The 19,793-nt window shown below is 45.3% G+C and overlaps 1 protein-coding gene across 9 annotated transcripts in view; it reads left to right on the top strand.

The window, feature by feature from the left end:
* Positions 1 to 19,793, top strand: part of LOC134529603 (nuclear factor 1 X-type) — a 608,051-nt gene that overhangs the window by 551,136 nt on the left and 37,122 nt on the right. For all 9 annotated transcript variants that reach the window (XM_063363878.1, XM_063363875.1, XM_063363872.1 and 6 more), the window contains 2 exons: positions 12,983 to 13,182; positions 18,686 to 18,803. In XM_063363878.1, the coding sequence (XP_063219948.1) occupies positions 12,983 to 13,182; positions 18,686 to 18,803 (318 nt within the window). The remainder of the gene's footprint in view (positions 1 to 12,982; positions 13,183 to 18,685; positions 18,804 to 19,793) is intronic.

Here is a 19,793-nt window from a genome sequence, read left to right as displayed (position 1 = left end):
AAGGTTCATTTCCCACCTCTAGAACTGGAAGAAGAATGGTGTCTTGGACTTGTATATTTTCAAACACAATGCCATAGAAGATAACTGCAAGATCTGATTGCTGAAAAGTGACGGGACCGCTTAAGAGATACAGTTACCTGTTGGCTCTTGCGAAATTAATGACATTTAAATTACATCAAGGAAAAGTTACCACCAATTGCATACTTTCAACTGCATGGAAAACAAACACCAAAAAAAGACGTCTTACATGCAGTGAAAATGTCAACTTTATGAAACCAGGGACCATAAGTACAAATGCTAGGACTCGAACCGAATATCAACGCTGCAGGAAAAACATACGAATCCACGCTAGCAGAAAATATACTGCCCGTAAATATTTTATGGGTAAACTGCAATTTGCAAGTGGAACATATCTCAACAGAAGACTAACAAACAAGCTACACGAATTTTCGCCAATTGATCCACCGAGATATAAACTGGTTGAAGTACCGCAAAGTATCATTTAAATTTTAGTCATCGTGAAGAGCGCACACGAAGTCGTCGTCGAAATCATTGACCAGCAAGAATGCTTGATGAATATTTGAAACGAAGAAATAACTTTACATCGGCACTTAAAGCGATGTGCCTAATTTTTGTAAGACTGTATCACTGATAAAAGCATACGGAGGTCCCCTTCTACGAAGAAAATACCCTGCAATGGTATTCTTCACCTAATCGGGTAAATTATGTGTGTACTCATTGGTGCCAAGGTAGACCAGACAAGAGATATGGGCATAACACCTGCTATGAAAAATTACCTTTTGCTTATGTGGAATGAACTGTTTGCTGCAAAGAGGGCTGGCTGGGCACTCGAGGAAGAATACAAACTACTTGAATATACTGAAGAAAATTTCGAAGTATGTGTTCCTCTGTTCATGCTGCACGGATTCGCAGAAGACTGCAATCATATAATCATTAATTCAAAATATAACTCATACTGCTTCTAGCTAACACGCACATAAATACAATAGTTTGCTGCTGTAGATAATCCCCAGGATGACTCGCCAATACTCTAGTCTATCGAGTGGATGCTGCCTCACATCCAATTGAGCACAGTCGAACCTAGCAAGATGCTGAAGAACGTATAAAATTGAAAGATATTGACATATTTCGATCCTGGAGCATGGAAACGTATCCTGGTTTGCCTCCAAGCCATTGTATCTACTGGATAGTAAATTCCAGCTTCGGTATGGAAAAACCAAGACACGTCGTCGTCGAGCTTCAGACTGAAACACGAGTCGACTGCAGGAGTGAGGCCTTCCGTGTTTGATGACTGGAAAATACTTAATGTAAAAACATTTTTAAACAGCGAAAGCTACCCATATCTGGACATGAACATGGACTTTGATGGGTACATTTATAGCAGCAGAGGAGACCTCGGAGACTTCAATATGCATGGTTTAGTCAGCACAGGAAACATTGACAGGAGTGGTTCCATCAGTTGAGAATTCTGCAGTGTCTTCGGCAACAGTATCGAACACAGTATACTCGGTGACAACAATGAGCAACAAAAATTAATTGGCATAATAGACGCATTAGTGTTGGTACTGTATGGAAAGTAGTTTACCAAAGCATCTAATGCTCGCATCCATGAAAGAAGCTGATGCCAGAATAGTGTACAAGAACACTGTTTCAGTACATCAAATGTAATAATCTAATTGGATGACGATATAGATTAAAAAGGCATTCTGAAATCTGCACTGGGCCAGTTACATGCAAGCAATAGCCTGTTTGTAAATTCTGTAGTAAAACATTTAACCATGTGTGCCATGCTAGACATTATGAAGACTGGAACTGTCCATTGAAAAAGTCTATTAGTTCACCGCAATATGAATGGTGTGGCTCCTTATATCGACGTCGCGACTATTTGGCAGTTCATTCCCAATGCTGGAAAATACAAACTGAAAATTGATTGGGTACAAAGTGTCACATGACTTTAGAATGTGGATATATAAATGGCTTGCCTTGGTTGTGACTCTCAGACTTGTTTGTGGAAGAGTGAGGACAGACTCTCCGGACAGTTATTCAACAGTTAATACTTACTGGTATTTGATAAATTCAGTAGCATTAACGACGAAGACCGCGATTACACCTGTACCATCAGCAATCGAAGGTTCTGACCTATTACATACAACTATAATGTCACCACCATCACCAACAGAGATCAACATCAATGATGCCGACGAGCATGGGTATCTTGCATGTAGCAGCGCCAACATTATTTACCATCTCAACAGTACTGGAGTTTTTAACAGATACAATTTCATCAGCAGCGACATTGATAACCAAGGAAGCAACAACTGTCGGTGGTTCATCCTTCCCACTCCCCTCCCCCCCAAAAAAAGAAAAATTGTGCTTACTGTGACATTAAAAACCTGAAATTCATGAGTGTGTAATGCACGAATGTAATAATAACACTAAATGTGTTAAATATCATTGAAAACTGTGCTGTAACCAGTTTATATACTATGGAAACACAAAATGACACACCAATAATTGTGAAGGACTAGTTTCACATTCAATAGGAACCAAATGTATCTTCTGTGGCAAGACATTTTCACACATGTTCAGTGCAAGGCATCATGAAATATATCACTGTCCTTTTAACGAAACAGAGAACTCCCAGGTGTGAGATATGTGTGGTGATAGACTGTCATGTGCAACTGCCCTAAAAAAAACCTGCCAAGACATGCAAAGGACTCGCTTTACACTCCAGGAAGACTGACTGAATCGGTAAATGCTAAGACTTTAATAATTGGCTTGTTTTTACTTGTAGTAGTGAAGAATTTATGTAGTTAAAATGTTTGTAAAAAAGGTTGTTTTAGTTTTTGAACTTGGAACTATGACTTTTATGGTAAAACATTAAAATGAATTGATATTTAATTAAATAAATATTTTAAGCTAAAAGTAACTTTTTGGCATCGACAAAGGAATGCACCGAGAATCGATCGAAAAGACCAATATAACAATAGGTCACTTTAAAAATGATTTTTGGACTCTTTTCCAAATTGTTAGGTTGATAACAACAGATTTTCAATATGGCGGAGTCTACAATTGCTGATGATATGCACACTAGTGGCTAATAAATAAACCAATATGGTGGAAGCGAACTCTAGCAGACGGAAACAAGATGGCGTCTTGAAGATAGCCACCATTTCATCATTATTGTTGGCATAATATATATTCATTGGCATTAGTAGCGGGGGTCGGCATGCCAGCAGCCACCAAGAAGGTAGGACCCATCGCCATTTTTAATTAATGACCTCACTGGGTTCGAACTGAAGACTCCAAGGTGTGGTTTTTATTAAAATTTAATTAAAATTGTAATTAAATATTTTCTATATTTTTTTTTTACTTTTCCCGATTTATTTGGATATTAATCTCATATTTTAAAGATGGCGGACATGCCATCAAAGTTCAAAATGGTGAAATCCAAATTTTTTGAAATTACTGTAAAACAAAATGGCGAACATAATATCATAATTTAAAATGGAGAAAAGTTTTATAGTCTAAAATGGCGGAAAACGAAATGGCAGAAGGCTCTAGGATCTAAGATGGCGAAAAATTCTCGAAACAAAATGGCAACCATGACATCATAATTAAAAATGGCGGAATCTCATATGGCGGGTGGTAAGATTCAGTTCAAGAAAACTGTACATCCATAAAAATATGTGCTTAAGGGAAATTCTGATACGTAGTATTGCTTTAATACAAGACTAAAAAATGTTATTTTTTTAGTGACTATATTTACAAGGTGAAGTGACAAACAAACTAATTATCTTATTAATAGTATTTGCAAACCTAACACTCAGCGCTTTACAAATTTAATGACCACACATTTTATGCCATTGCTTTGTAATCCACTTGAATCAACTTGAATCAGCCATTAGGCTGAATGCGTTTTTGTCCTATTCAGCCTTTCTGCTGCCTAACACCGCAAACGAAACACCAAAACTTTAATATTACTGCACCACTATTTTCCCTTGCAAATCTTGGCCCTGCATTGTTTTTTCAGAATATCCTCCTTCGATTGTGCATGCAAACGGAAAAAGATATTTCTTCAATGATAACAATTCATATTTATGATTTAATTCATAAACTCCACACTAATAGAGGCCAAAAAATTAGTTTTAACGTTCAGATTTGTTACTCTGTTTCAATTATTCGTTGAACTGCTGGAAAATGTAATTCGCTACGAGAAAAACATGGTGTACATGAACTATAGAAGATAAAGAGTGTATATTACAAATACAGGCTATAGTTAATTATCATATAATATTTTTGGCGCATATTGCTACACCCAGAAAAGAACAAAAGCAACCTGGCTTGTGTCAGAGTAGAGTTATTGTGCCTGGTGTGTAGTCAGGAATCGTGTTTTTGAAATAAGACAAAGAGCCATAGCTTGGGGACAAATTAGGGGAGCTTTTTATTTCTGGACATATGTCCCCACAGATGTTCAACTAGAAAAGGGGACTAATAGCTCAAAGTGAGGATCAGATAAAAATGTACAGATAACTGTTCTATTCATTAGAGGTCCAAACCTAACCTTTAATAAAATGCCTTTTTTTTTTTTTTTGCTGGATGCCATATTCAACTCTAGAACACATAATTTTTTCTCTCAACAGAAAATGTTATTCTGTGTATGTGTAACCACGTCGCACCAGTATGTAGAAAGTGCGATTAGAAATTGTATAAACTAAAAATTCACAGCATTTTGGATAAAACAACACTACTCCCAATGCCACAGTCTAAATAGCTTCAAAAATCAATTTAAATGGACGATGAACAGTCTAAAAAGCTTCAAAAATCAATTTAAATGGACGATGATTCCAGCCAGCAGGCAACCAACCACTGAGGCGTCTTGGCTGCACAGTCTCAGCCAGGAGACTCCATCCAGCAGGCTCCCAAACACTGAGGCGGCCTGGCTGCACAGTCTCTTCCAGGAGACTCCATCCAGTAGGCTCCCAAACACTGAGGCGGCCTGGCTGCACAGTCTCTTCCAGGAGACTCCATCCAGTAGGCTCCCAAACACTGAGGCGGCCTGGCTGCACAGTCTCTTCCAGGAGACTCCATCCAGTAGGCTCCCAAACACTGAGGCGGCTCTGGCTGTACAGTCTCTTCCAGGAGACTCCATCCAGTAGGCTCCCAAACACTGAGGCGGCTCTGGCTGCACAGTCTCTTCCAGGAGACTCCATCCAGTAGGCTCCCAAACACTGAGGCGGCCTGGCTGCACAGTCTCTTCCAGGAGACTCCATCCAGCAGGCTCCCAAACACTGAGGCGGCCTAGCTGCACAGTCTCAGCCAGGAGACTCCATCCAGCAGGCTCCCAAACACTGAGGCGGCCTGGCTGCACAGTCTCTTCCAGGAGACTCCATCCAGTAGGCTCCCAAACACTGAGGCGGCCTGGCTGCACAGTCTCTTCCAGGAGACTCCATCCAGTAGGCTCCCAAACACTGAGGCGGCCTGGCTGCACAGTCTCTTCCAGGAGACTCCATCCAGTAGGCTCCCAAACACTGAGGCGGCCTGGCTGCACAGTCTCTTCCAGGAGACTCCATCCAGTAGGCTCCCAAACACTGAGGCGGCCTGGCTGCACAGTCTCTTCCAGGAGACTCCATCCAGTAGGCTCCCAAACACAGAGGTGGCCTAGCTGCACAGTCTCAGCCAGGAGACTCCATCCAGCAGGCTCCCAAACACTGAGGCGGCCTGGCTGCACAGTCTCTTCCAGGAGACTCCATCCAGTAGGCTCCCAAACACTGAGGCGGCCTGGCTGCACAGTCTCTTCCAGGAGACTCCATCCAGTAGGCTCCCAAACACTGAGGCGGCCTGGCTGCACAGTCTCTTCCAGGAGACTCCATCCAGTAGGCTTATAACACTGAGGCGGCTCTGGCTGTACAGTCTCTTCCAGGAGACTCCATCCAGTAGGCTCCCAAAAACTGAGGCGGCCTGGCTGCACAGTCTCTTCCAGGAGACTCCATCCTGTAGGCTCCCAAACACTGAGGCGGCCTAGCTGCACAGTCTCAGCCAGGAGACTCCATCCAGCAGGCTCCCAAACACTGAGGCGGCCTGGCTGCACAGTCTCTTCCAGGAGGCTCCATCCAATAGTTTCCCAAGCACTGAGGCGGCTCTGGCTGTACAGTCTCTTCCAGGAGACTCCATCCAGTAGGCTCCCAAACACTGAGGCGGCCTGGCTGCACAGTCTCTGCCAGGAGACTCCATCCAGTAGGCTCCCAAACACTGAGGCGGCCTGGCTGCACAGTCTCTTCCAGGAGACTCCATCCAGTAGGCTCCCAAACACTGAGGCGGCTCTGGCTGTACAGTCTCTTCCAGGAGACTCCACCCAGTAGGCTCCAAACACTGAGGCGGCCTGGCTGCACAGTCTCTTCCAGGAGACTCCATCCAGTAGGCTCCCAAACACTGAGGCGGCCTGGCTGCACAGTCTCTTCCAGGAGACTCCATCCAGCAGGCTCCCAAACACTGAGGCGGCCTGGCTGCACAGTCTCTTCCAGGAGACTCCATCCAGTAGGCTCCCAAACACTGAGGCGGCCTGGCTGCACAGTCTCTTCCAGGAGACTCCATCCAGTAGGCTCCAAACACTGAGGCGGCCTGGCTGCACAGTCTCTTCCAGGAGACTCCATCCAGTAGGCTCCCAAACACTGAGGTGGCCTAGCTGCACAGTCTCAGCCAGGAGACTCCATCCAGCAGGCTCCCAAACACTGAGGCGGCCTGTCTGTACAGTCTCTTCCAGGAGACTGCATCCAGTAGGCTCCCAAACACTGAGGCGGCCTTGCTGCTCAGTCTCTACCAGGAGACTCCATCCAGTAGGCTCCCAAACACTGAGGCGGCTCTGGCTGTACAGTCTCTTCCAGGAGACTCCATCCAGTAGGCTCCCAAACACTGAGGCGGCCTGGCTGCACAGTCTCTTCCAGGAGACTCCATCCAGTAGGCTCCCAACACTGAGGCGGCCTGGCTGCACAGTGTCTTCCAGGAGACTCCATCCAGTAGGCTCCCAAACACTGAGGCGGCCTGGCTGCACAGTCTCTTCCAGGAGACTCCATCCAGTAGGCTTATAACACTGAGGCGGCTCTGGCTGTACAGTCTCTTCCAGGAGACTCCATCCAGTAGGCTCCCAAACACTGAGGCGGCCTGGCTGCACAGTCTCTTCCAGGAGACTCCATCCAGTAGGCTCCCAAACACTGAGGCGGCTCTGGCTGTACAGTCTCTTTCAGGAGACTCCATCCAGTAGGCTCCCAAACACTGAGGCGGCTCTGGCTGCACAGTCTCTTCCAGGAGACTCCATCCAGTAGGCTCCCAAACACTGAGGCGGCCTGGCTGCACAGTCTCTTCCAGGAGACTCCATCCAGTAGGCTCCCAAACACTGAGGCGGCCTGGCTGCACAGTCTCTTCCAGGAGACTCCATCCAGTAGGCTTATAACACTGAGGCGGCTCTGGCTGCACAGTCTCTTCCAGGAGACTCCATCCAGTAGGCTCCCAAACACTGAGGCGGCCTGGCTGCACAGTCTCTTCCAGGAGACTCCATCCAGTAGGCTCCCAAACACTGAGGCGGCCTAGCTGCACAGTCTCAGCCAGGAGACTCCATCCAGCAGGCTCCCAAACACTGAGGCGGCCTGGCTGCACAGTCTCTTCCAGGAGGCTCCATCCAATAGGCTCCCAAACACTGAGGCGGCTCTGGCTGTACAGTCTCTTCCAGGAGACTCCATCCAGTAGGCTCCCAAACACTGAGGCGGCCTGGCTGCACAGTCTCTTCCAGGAGACTCCATCCAGTAGGCTCCCAAACACTGAGGCGGCTCTGGCTGTACAGTCTCTTCCAGGAGACTCCATCCAGTAGGCTCCAAACACTGAGGCGGCCTGGCTGCACAGTCTCTTCCAGGAGACTCCATCCAGTAGGCTCCCAAACACTGAGGCGGCCTGGCTGCACAGTCTCTTCCAGGAGACTCCATCCAGTAGGCTCCCAAACACTGAGGCGGCTCTGGCTGTACAGTCTCTTCCAGGAGACTCCATCCAGTAGGCTCCAAACACTGAGGCGGCCTGGCTGCACAGTCTCTTCCAGGAGACTCCATCCAGTAGGCTCCCAAACACTGAGGCGGCCTGGCTGCACAGTCTCTTCCAGGAGACTCCATCCAGTAGGCTCCCAAACACTGAGGCGGCCTGGCTGCACAGTCTCTTCCAGGAGACTCCATCCAGTAGGCTCCAAACACTGAGGTGGCCTGGCTGCACAGTCTCAGCCAGGAGACTGCATCCAGTAGGCTCCCAAACACTGAGGCGGCCTGGCTGCTCAGTCTCTTCCAGGAGACTCCATCCAGTAGGCTCCCAAACACTGAGGCGGCTCTGGCTGTACAGTCTCTTCCAGGAGACTCCATCCAGTAGGCTCCCAAACACTGAGGCGGCCTGGCTGCACAGTCTCTTCCAGGAGACTCCATCCAGTAGGCTCCCAAACACTAAGGCGGCTCTGGCTGTACAGTCTCTTCCAGGAGACTCCATCCATTAGGCTCCCAAACACTGAGGCGGCCTGGCTGCACAGTCTCTTCCAGGAGACTCCATCCAGTAGGCTCCCAAACACTGAGGCGGCCTGGCTGCACAGTCTCTTCCAGGAGACTCCATCCAGTAGGCTCCAAACACTGAGGTGGCCTGGCTGCACAGTCTCAGCCAGGAGACTGCATCCAGTAGGCTCCCAAACACTGAGGCGGCCTGGCTGTACAGTCTCTTCCAGGAGACTCCATCCAGTAGGCTCCCAAACACTGAGGCGGCCTGGCTGCACAGTCTCTTCCAGGAGACTCTAGCTAGTAGTATGCCAACCGCTGAAGCGGTTCTTAAATATTTATATTTTTCTTTTAATATATTAACACCAGTAAAAATAAATTGCAAATGATTTTACGAGTCTTTAATTTAATTAAATGTTGAATCAAATATAACCTAGAAACAAAATCTTTTTTTTCAAAATGGCGACGTTTCTTCACTTCGAAGTACGCGAGAAGTACGCAGCTTCGTTGACTTGCGTAGTCGCACACTTCGCTTCCATTTCGGACAGCTCCTGTGATGTCACTCCCGGAGACCAGTAGGTATGAGTATACGCAGAGGTGAAGTCGGACACTGTCTGAGTTGCGTTCGAGCGTGAGAACCTCGCTGTATAGCAGGCGCGTCTGTGATTTAGGTTACCGGTCACACCTACTGCCGGATGTCATTGTTTATTGATCGGCGAATTGAGTATCCGTCAGACATAGTCTGACAATGGCATTTTCAGTTAAGATAACTTTGTTCTAGGTAATGGAAATGATGTAATGAACAAATACGTACTTATTATCTATGTTTCCTTACTACTTAACGTTCAGTGAAAATGTTAATTATTCATTTTTTTTTGTTTTCGAATAATATAACGTTATTTATGTTTTGTTTATTTTCATTATTATTCCATTTTTTTTCATATCTGAGCTGTCAAATAAGATTTATCCACACAGATTCTAAAAATTGCTACTAACAAACACGTTTTTAATTTGGTAAATCATGGTTCGTGTTAATTTCGTAATTTTTTGGGATATCAAGATATACCGTCAAACATTAAAAATAAATTTTTATTTGTTTGCAAAACCTTATAAACGATAGTAATTGTTATTGCCCTTTTAATATTATTATTTTAATTTAAGACATTAAAATATATTTTAGAGGGGAGATTTGTTTTAGCAACAAATTTAATGAGAAGACTGTTTTTACTGTGTTTGGAGATATTTAATGACGGGTGTTTTATTTTTTAAGGTAATATAGGTATTTTAATACTTCAAAATAGCTGTAGGCCAATTATTAATATATATATATATAATTAACACGGACTCAAATCGTTATAAACGTAACCCATAACTCACACTAGGAAATAAGATGAACATTTTTCATAACATTTTCTCAAGGGAATTTTAAGAAATTTATGTTAAATTACTGTTAGATTAACCAATTTATTTATTTTCATGATATCGTGTACTTCTTGCAACAAAATACGCTTTCTTGAAAAATACAATTAATCTGCAGGACATAAATTTGTAAAACAAAAAAAAAAATTATTATGAATTTCTAAACTGCGAGTGAGATTCATCAAATCAGATTGATTAGGAGAAATTCGTGCAGAGTAGTCATTTGCATCTGTTTCAGAGGGTGCACACTTTACTCTGCACACTCTCTCTCGCACTCTCGTACGAACAGTTAAGTACCTCGGAAAGTACCGTGTGTAAACATGATCTCTCTTTCTGAGCAGTGTTAAACGTGCGTAAGGACTCTGGTATATGTGCATACTTGGTTGTTTCTTCCCCTAAAGTTAATAAAAATTTCATTGCAGTCCACCAGAAATTTTAAATGCATAACTAAAAGATATTTCAAGCACTCAGCTACGTATTTAAGAATACACAAGCGACTGGTGCTTTGTTTTAAAGATTTTTGTTTATTTCATACTTACCCACGTATTAGTCGCTAGTAGCACAAAATCAATGTTTTGCATTTTGCATTTGCTTACAATTGAAGTAACCAACATCCATGCCCAAAACTTTGCACTAGTATCAAAATGTGACTTAATAAATAGTATGTAATTTTATGACTATGAAAGGTAATGGTTCAACAAAGACAGCTAACTTACGATACCTACTTTAAGTACGTATCAGAATAAAAGTTCGGCCCTTAGTAAGAAATCATGCAAGTGACAGTTTGCTGTGCTAAGGTTGATCACAATATAACATAAAGAAATGACTCAAAACAATATTTAGCCTGTTGCTGTATATCTGCTTCTGAGTGTCAATGAGTTTGTTTGGTATCGTTTATAGTTTTTTGATAGTTACCTTTTCTACAATATTTCTTACTGTTATAACACAGGTTGTTTATATAATGACGGGCGTTAGTACACGTTCTGTAAACTTAATTAATGGAGGCAAATGCGTTTGCAAATATGTAGCTCGTACAGCTTCCCCATTTAGTAAATAATGGCCTTTCGTTCTTACGGGAGATAAAATTTACATGCCATGTATCCCGTATAGTTCAACCGATCGTCTGATGCAAAGAGTAGATATGTCTTATTACGTTACGTGAAAGAGTACGTTCATAAATTACTATAGCCATTAATGATATCCTTTAAACACAATCGCTATAACCACGACTTATTGTTTGGATATGATCATCTATCGAAATCTGGCTGAGAAATTATTGTAGCAATCTACACATCTTGGCACATTATCTGCTTCAGCTGTAAAAACAAACCGTCAGCGGGGAAGCTAAAACGTTTTATATTATCTAACGCATTTGTCAGATTACTGTTCTTCATACACAATCAGATGAACGCACTAATATATGTATTTTTTTTTGGAACAAAGTATGTACAGACACATTCTTTTGCTTCCGCGAACGCTGTTGAGTATACGCCTGTGATATGCATGTGCATGAAGAATAAGTGTCTACTAAGGTATAGAATTATTTGACAATGAAAACTAACCAGCTGTAAACAGTTTGAAGGTAGTTGCCAGACACCTTGATATGTACACTGTAAATTTATGTTTGTGTTACCAACGTGTATATTTGCATGAGACTTCTCTTGTTTCCAATCGAGCCAATAATAAAGCTGCAACAACAGGCTGGACCCACACATGCCATACCCCAGACCAAAGCGACTACTCACAGTAGGACATGTTACATCTACTCTAGTTCAAAAATGCTTGTGAACGCGAGCCGCGTCGTATATCAAGCCGCGAAATATTTCTCCATATTAACGCTCATATTAATTGATAAACGCGAGTCTTAAAACAAAAAACAAAACAAAAAATCTTACCAGTAAGGTGCTGTAACTTCATCCCTTCCCAAAAAATAATCTTGGCTACGCCACTGTTTCCACACACGACCTTCTGGACCGAGCGAGGTGGACCAATAGCAGGACTGGACTCGCATTTCTGAGGCTCGGGTACTGACCTCGGTATCCTGCAAGTGTGTGTACATTGGACAGCTCAGTATAGCCTGTAGTGAAACGATTACTCACATTTATCGTTGCTCTACTCATTAATAGAGATTAGAAAAATCCTCGGACTCAACAACTTACAGGATAGCCTCCACGATCCTATGTTTTCCGGGATATATACCTTTTTGGCTCGCCCGTTATTCGGCACTTTTTTCTCGAGTCCTTGTTTATGGTTCAGGGTACTCCACAGAACATTAGAAAATTTTCATAAGCTGCACAAAAGTAGTACCTAATTTTTAGTTTAGACTGTCGCGAAATAAATTCGTGAGTTCCTCCGAGCGCTTCTAACAACCAAACGACCCCGGTGTAGAGAAGACGAAAAGGGAGAAATAAAATCCAAACGAGGATATTTATATATTATTGAAATTTTGACATCGTCGAAACATAGCACATAATTTAAAGTCTGACTGATGCCGCAAATGATTAGCTTCAGTAAATATTTCCCCCCATGAAATCATTATCGTTCACATGGAGAAAATAATATGATTGTAGGGATCAAATTTTGGAACCTACATATCTCCCGGGTTGTTATTATAGAGAAAACAATTAGTTTGGTTGTTGGTACCTGCAACAAATATTTGCAATGGTTTAGAATGTTATGTGTTGCCGGTTCTGATGTTTGGTTAAGTACTGCTACCTTGGTAAAGCTATGGATCGCTTATGTTATCCATTTCTCTGTTCTTTTTTTTTCCGTGCCGTATTAAATAAATTTATGGTTATGTCTCCATCTGTCATATTTTTTTTTTCTCAATAACGACTGGTTCGCAATCTCAATAAAAATAAGTTATGACATAAAATGTGCGGATCCAATACGGCGTGGCGTGGATTGTTCTGTTTGTTTCCCCTGAGCTGCGCTAAACAGAAGACTGGAGGCGGACGAAGAAGGGAATGTTGTGTTTGTCGCGCGGGGGTTGGTGAGCGTGGGCAATGCGCGTCGCTTGTGCGCAGGCCTGCCAAGCCAGCACGGCTCAGTCACGTCCATCGCCTCGTCCAGTCTGAGCGGCGCCTCCAGCTACTACCAGCAGGCGGGCCCGGATCACGGACAGCACAGCCCGGCCAAGTACCCCGAGAACGGACACGACACCACGCTGTCCGACTTCGTCACGTTCGTGTGCCAGGAGGCCGAGAACAGCCACCAGGGCTCGCAAGTAGGTCCTTCCTTCACACGGCATTGTGTGTTCATCTAACAGTGGCTGTTTACGTTCAGGGATGCGTCCATGCCAAATGCAGCCACAATGTAAAGGACGCATTTCTAAGGAATACGTTTACTGCTAGCAACATGTGTTGACAGTTGGTTGTACCTAAGTTACTAATCATGATTAGAGTCCCGGAAATTTCGCGGATTCCTCTGGCCTCAGGATATAATTCAAAGTTATAGGTGTGCTCGACCCATGTTTACATTCCCATTGGTTGATTTCTTAGCGAGAACATTTTTATCCTTGTTATTTGGCACTACCTGATTCGCTTACTTCTCTCCTAGCTGGACATCGTTGGCTCACGGTCGTAGAGGGGCGTGTTCAGATAACTGCGGTCCAATCATGAACACAGTGCGACAGTGTGGAGGTTTGCATTCTAGCTTGCGACTAAATGAATGCGCGAAAATTCCGTGGCTCTAATCATGATATACATGGTGATTCAGCAAAACGTAAATAACAACAACCAATGGTAAAGAAAATTAAAAATTATTAATAATGTAGCGTGAATAAATATAAATGGTAAGCGATCAAAATAAAAATTTGGTTATGAATATAAAACTATTGAAAATACTTGTAATGAGCATAAAATACCTCTGTAAGTTTAGGTTAGAAAAACCTAGGTAATTCTTTTTTATGCGTTTTTATTTGTCTTATTTGTGTTATAAATGGTTTTTTTTTTAACAAATCTCATGTCAAAACTTTTAAGTATCGAATATTATGTACAAACAGTATACAACAATATTCCTAAGCTAATGGACGCAGGGACGCCTCAGTGGGTGCGAGTCGCATGCCTATAAATTTGGAGTTCAGTGGACGCATGTAGGGATGCATCGGCATCCCTGGTGAGAACTCGTTAGCAAAGTAAGAGTGACCGCGTTCACTACGATGCAGTTTTAGTGGATGCCATAGCTAGGGGCATGCAGATTTCGCGAAAAGATTTCGAGACTAGATGAAAGTTAAAACACTATAGCATCGTCTGTGTTTCGTGTTGGGTGAGTTTCTCCCAGATACATATCGATTGTAACAACACCAATCACAGTGATTCCGTGCGGAAGTAAACGTGTCCTGAGTGGCTCAGTCAAATAAGGCAACGACTTCTCTTGCAGACGGTCGCCAATCACAAGGAAGAAACCACAGGTGCGGTCATACCTTGTTGCAGTCTAATAAGTGTTCAGATCTTTTCGCGAAAAATGCCTGCCCCTACCCATAGCCAAGGGATCCAGTAGACTAGAATTCGGAAGCAGCCATTTAATCAATATTTATATTAAAGAATCCTATGATTATTGCCAGTAAAAATTATTCTTTGATATAGTTGGTTTATTTGAACATTAATATTTATTTTACATTACAATAATTTGGCTTGTGGCACAAACTGATCCTTATAACTATAGTAACTGACATCATCATTTCTTTACACTGTTTTAATGATAATAATACTTAAAAAATGCATTTCAAGCTAAAATAATTGTTTGCAGTAAAATATTCTTTGCGGAGGCTCATATTTAAACAAAATTTTGTTTGTCGCATTAAAGTTCGTTCGTTGTAGCAAAGAAAACTGTTTCACAATGTCGCTATCACGCGTCCAGGAACACACGCCTATAGACAGTTGTAGGTTAACTTGCAACGTTATCGCAGGCCACGGTGTTTGTCGCACTTTGGTTGGTGGAATCATTTGTAACGGAGCGCAGAATTTCTTTCAGGGCAATCACAGGCTTTCAGTATTACAGCCGGTGCATTTGTAGTAGTCCTAGCCACAAGCGGACAGTTATGCCTACGCCCTCGCCGATCCTAGCCGATAAAAAAAGAAACATAGGTAGGGACCGGAAAAATTCGCGGGTTCAATGACCTGTAGGATGAACTCCATAGTTCTACGTACACTCGGTCAAATATCACCCACGCATTGGCTGCTGTCTTGTGAGACGTCCCAACGTAGCAGCCTGTGATTCGATAAAGCTTTGGTCGGGTGTTTCTCATTGGTAGAGACCTGTAAATAAAATTCGCGATTTCAAATCCCTAAAGGATAGACTCCATGATCCTCTACGCACTCGTGCAAATTACATCTGCTGATTGGTTACCAACTCGTAACACCTGTTGACTGGAATGATCGTGATTCGCTAATTCTTCTGTTAAAGATTTTTCATTGGCCCAGAATCCTTCAGATAAACTGTGGCCCAATCACTGAAGCCAAATAATGTCAAAAGTATTTGGACTCTATCCTATCGCGACATGAATCCGCGAATTTTACAGGTCTCTACTCATTGGCCCAGCGTCATCCAGGTGAGTTGTGAGCCAATAGCAGAGGCAGCACTGAGGTATAACTATTTGTATTTTAGCCTATCGCGAAATGAATTCGCGAATTTTTCCGGTCTCTAAACATAGGTGACATGAACATAGTTGATTGGAGTCTACCAAACAGTCTAATGGTCAGAGAAAAGCAAATGTATTGACGCCACCCGTCAGTGCTCCTCTCGTCGCACAGGCTGTTATGCATCATCAACACCTGCCCAGAAGCGCGTGCGACGAACGCGCCCGTGCGCGCAGCGGAGTGCCGATGCGAGCAGTGCGCGAACGCTGCGAAGATAGCTCCGCTACCGGCCACGTTGGCCATATCACTCCGCCGGGTGTGGCAAGGTGCTTCCGCCAAACTACGCGAAAGGGTTCACGTATTTATTTCCAGGGACAGACTTAAACTTGTAACTGCTGTGAATTGTTTTTGCCATAAACATAGATTGTTCAACGTGCGACTATGTCGTAAAACTGGCAGCTTCTGTTTTCCCGCGCTCTGTGCTTTTTGGCGGGAGTTAGCGTCCCCCTCCAGCCCGGCGCTGGGAAGGGTTAGTCGCCGCCGCGAGTTGACACGGGCCGGCAGCTGCTGTTCTCCCGCGCTATGTGCTTTTTGGCGGGAGTTAGCGTCCTCCTCCAACCCGGCGCTGGGAAGGGTTAGTCGCCGCCGCGAGTTGACACGGGCCGGCAGCTGCTGTTCTCCCGCGCTCTGTGCTTTTTGGCGGGAGTTAGCGTCCCCCTCCAGCCCGGCGCTGGGAAGGGTTAGTCGCCGCCGCGAGTTGACACGGGCCGGCAGCTTCTGTTCTCCCGCGCTCTGTGCTTTTTGGCGGGAGTTAGCGTCCCCCTCCAGCCCGGCGCTGGGAAGGGTTAGTCGCCGCCGCGAGTTGACACGGGCCGGCAGCTTCTGTTCTCCCATGCTCTGTGCTTTTTGGCGGGAGTTAGCGTCCCCCTCCAGCCCGGCGCTGGGAAGGGTTAGTCGCCGCCGCGAGTTGACACGGGCCGGCAGCTTCTGTTCTCCCGCGCTCTGTGCTTTTTGGCGGGAGTTAGCGTCCCCCTCCAGCCCGGCGCTGGGAAGGGTTAGTCGCCGCCGCGAGTTGACACGGGCCGGCAGCTTCTGTTCTCCCGCGCTCTGTGCTTTTTGGCGGGAGTTAGCGTCCCCCTCCAGCCCGGCGCTGGGAAGGGTTAGTCGCCGCCGCGAGTTGACACGGGCCGGCAGCTTCTGTTCTCCCGCGCTCTGTGCTTTTTGGCGGGAGTTAGCGTCCCCCTCCAGCCCGGCGCTGGGAAGGGTTAGTCGCCGCCGCGAGTTGACACGGGCCGGCAGCTTCTGTTCTCCCGCGTTCTGTGCTTTTTGGCGGGAGTTAGCGTCCCCCTCCAGCCCGGCGCTGGGAAGGGTTAGTCGCCGCCGCGAGTTGACACGGGCCGGCAGCTTCTGTTCTCCCGCGCTCTGTGCTTTTTGGCGGGAGTTAGCGTCCCCCTCCAGCCCGGCGCTGGGAAGGGTTAGTCGCCGCCGCGAGTTGACACGGGCCGGCAGCTTCTGTTCTCCCGCGCTCTGTGCTTTTTGGCGGGAGTTAGCGTCCCCCTCCAGCCCGGCGCTGGGAAGGGTTAGTCGCCGCCGCGAGTTGACACGGGCCGGCAGCTTCTGTTCTCCCGCGTTCTGTGCTTTTTGGCGGGAGTTAGCGTCCCCCTCCAGCCCGGCGCTGGGAAGGGTTAGTCGCCGCCGCGAGTTGACACGGGCCGGCAGCTTCTGTTCTCCCGCGCTCTGTGCTTTTTGGCGGGAGTTAGCGTCCCCCTCCAGCCCGGCGCTGGGAAGGGTTAGTCGCCGCCGCGAGTTGACACGGGCCGGCAGCTTCTGTTCTCCCGCGCTCTGTGCTTTTTGGCGGGAGTTAGCGTCCCCCTCCAGCCCGGCGCTGGGAAGGTTTAGTCGCCGCCGCGAGTTGACACGGGCCGGCAGCTTCCACGCTACCCGGGAGCAGCTTCTCAGCGCGCGAACGAGCACGTAGGGAAACGTCCGTCATGTCGACGCAGTATTGTCCATCACGCGCACCGTCAGCACGACAACTGTGTCGTAAGTGTATTGTCTGAGTGCCGTGTATTCACTTTAATATTAGCGTCAGAGACTTCGTGCCACGCGGGAACGTCTGCCGCGTCACTCGTCGGTAAGAGACCAGTGGCGTAGCTAGGATTTGTGTATGGGGGGTGTTAAGAAGCATGTCCCCCCCCCCCGTATTAAAGTGGGGGGTCCGGGGGTCCTCCTACGGGAAAATTTGGATTTTAAGGTGTAAAATAGTGCTATTTTAGCAGTTTTCTGTACTTAAATTTAAATATTGTAATGGTAAAAATTTTATTAATTTTAATATGAAATTTGTTTAAGTGATGAATAAGAAATTAATTAAAGATTTGGTGCTAAGGGGGGGGGGGGTTGAACCCATAACCCCCCCACCCTCCCTGGCTGCGCCCCTGTAAGAGATCTCCACGAGCAACGGAATCGGTGCCGCCACTTTAAGGGGCCGCGTTAATGCGGAGACGGATATCCGAAAACGGAAACAGCCAGGAGTACGACATCACCGTGTACCTCGTGCCAGTGAGAATAAACCTCTGTAATTTGTCTTTTAATTCAATACTGTGTCCATGGTAGCCTGAACGACCAAGGGATTCTTTCAGTCGGCACGCCTCTGCCTCCGGTCACGTGGTCGAACCGAACACCGAGACCCACGCACTTTCTTACGGACTTAATCACTAAAGGGAGGCAGACGGAGCGGTGTCAGTATCTATACGTATGAAATGTAAGAACAATTTCTGTATCCTCGACAACCCCAGACGGTTCATACGTAGCCACAATAAATGAGAACTTGATACCATAAACTCACTGCGTATGCCCCTCATCAGAAATATTTTTCAGAGGAGTTTCAAATTTCATATGAAGAAAAACAAATAGGTGCACAGGAAAACCAAAGCTTTACTCTATATTTTTTTATGTTAATCAATGTAGGAGAAAGGATTCTTGTTAAATCTTTTCACCATTCGTAATTTACTGTAATATGGCAAATATTAAAACAGTTTCTCATAGTGTAGGCTCCACTTGGACTGTGTTGGCTGAGCGTTGTAACGGGTGGTCCTGTGCCAGCCAATCAGCTCGCTGCGAGATGTGCAGGCAGTGGTTTGTGGCTTGCAGTCGCAGCCAGGGCCGTCACGAAGCCCGTCCAAGCTGACGCAGTACTACCCCAGCTCCATGCTGCCGCCACCGCCGCCGCCGCCGATGGCCAGGCCCGTGGCGATCATACGGTCCACGGGTAAGTCCGTCCCGGGCGAGCACACGCACACTGTGGCTGGCAGTGTCCTGCAGGCACGGCCCCCACAAGGGTGGGGCTGGGGGGACCCCTGGGTCCTGGAACTGGTAGGGATACATTTCAAGCCACTGAAATTTGGGGAAGAAATGGGCAGGGCCGGCGCGTCCATATAGGCGAACTAGGCAACCGCCTAGGGTGCCAAGTAGCTGGGGGCCAAGTAGCTGGGGGCGTATGTTTAACGATTATTGAAAGTAGATGAAAATGGATTTTTGTAACAGTTTGGAATGTTTATATTGATATAGGTAATTATTTATTTAAAGTCCACGGTGACCTGTTTATGATTTATAATTAGTAAATAGTAAAAAAAAAAGCCTGCTTACATTTGATTGTTGGCTAAATCTTAGGCTTACGTGATGTATTTTGAGGCAAGGAATTTTTTTTTTTTTTTTTTTTTTTTTTTTATAGGGTTTCCGGCGGGGCGGGGGTTAAGGTTTTTCGCCTAGGGTGCCAATTTACCTTGTACTGGCCCTGGAAATGGGAAATTTTTTCTCAAAATGTAAATGTTTCCCTATAAAATGGTTAATTTTAAGGAATTTTAAGGAATTTTAAGTCAATTTTGAAGAAGTTTGAGTCAGTTTAGACGGTTGAGGTCCATACCCAGCCAAATTTTATTTTTCTGTAAATATTTTCATTTTTATCTTAGTGTGTGAAATAAATAAATATACATACTCGCTGTGGTTATTTTAAAGTAAAATAATTTTATAAATAAAGCTTAGTTTGGACTTATAAAATAGTAACCATGGTTATACCCTGCATTTCCAGGTTAAATAACATTCTTAAAAATAGTGTAGGTAAGAAATAACCATGCCATTATAATGTAGCACGTGACTGTAAAATTTGGGGGGGGGGGGGGGTCTCAGATCCTGGGTCCAGGGCCCGTAATCGAATGTGGGGACCGTGCCTGCAGGACTGTACTTTGGCGACCGCTACCTT

This window comes from Bacillus rossius, chromosome 2 (genome assembly GCF_032445375.1).
Source record: "Bacillus rossius redtenbacheri isolate Brsri chromosome 2, Brsri_v3, whole genome shotgun sequence".
NCBI lineage: Eukaryota > Metazoa > Arthropoda > Insecta > Phasmatodea > Bacillidae > Bacillus > Bacillus rossius.
The sequence above is the reverse complement of the archived record's forward strand: the minus strand, read 5'-3'. Positions and strand labels throughout refer to the sequence as shown.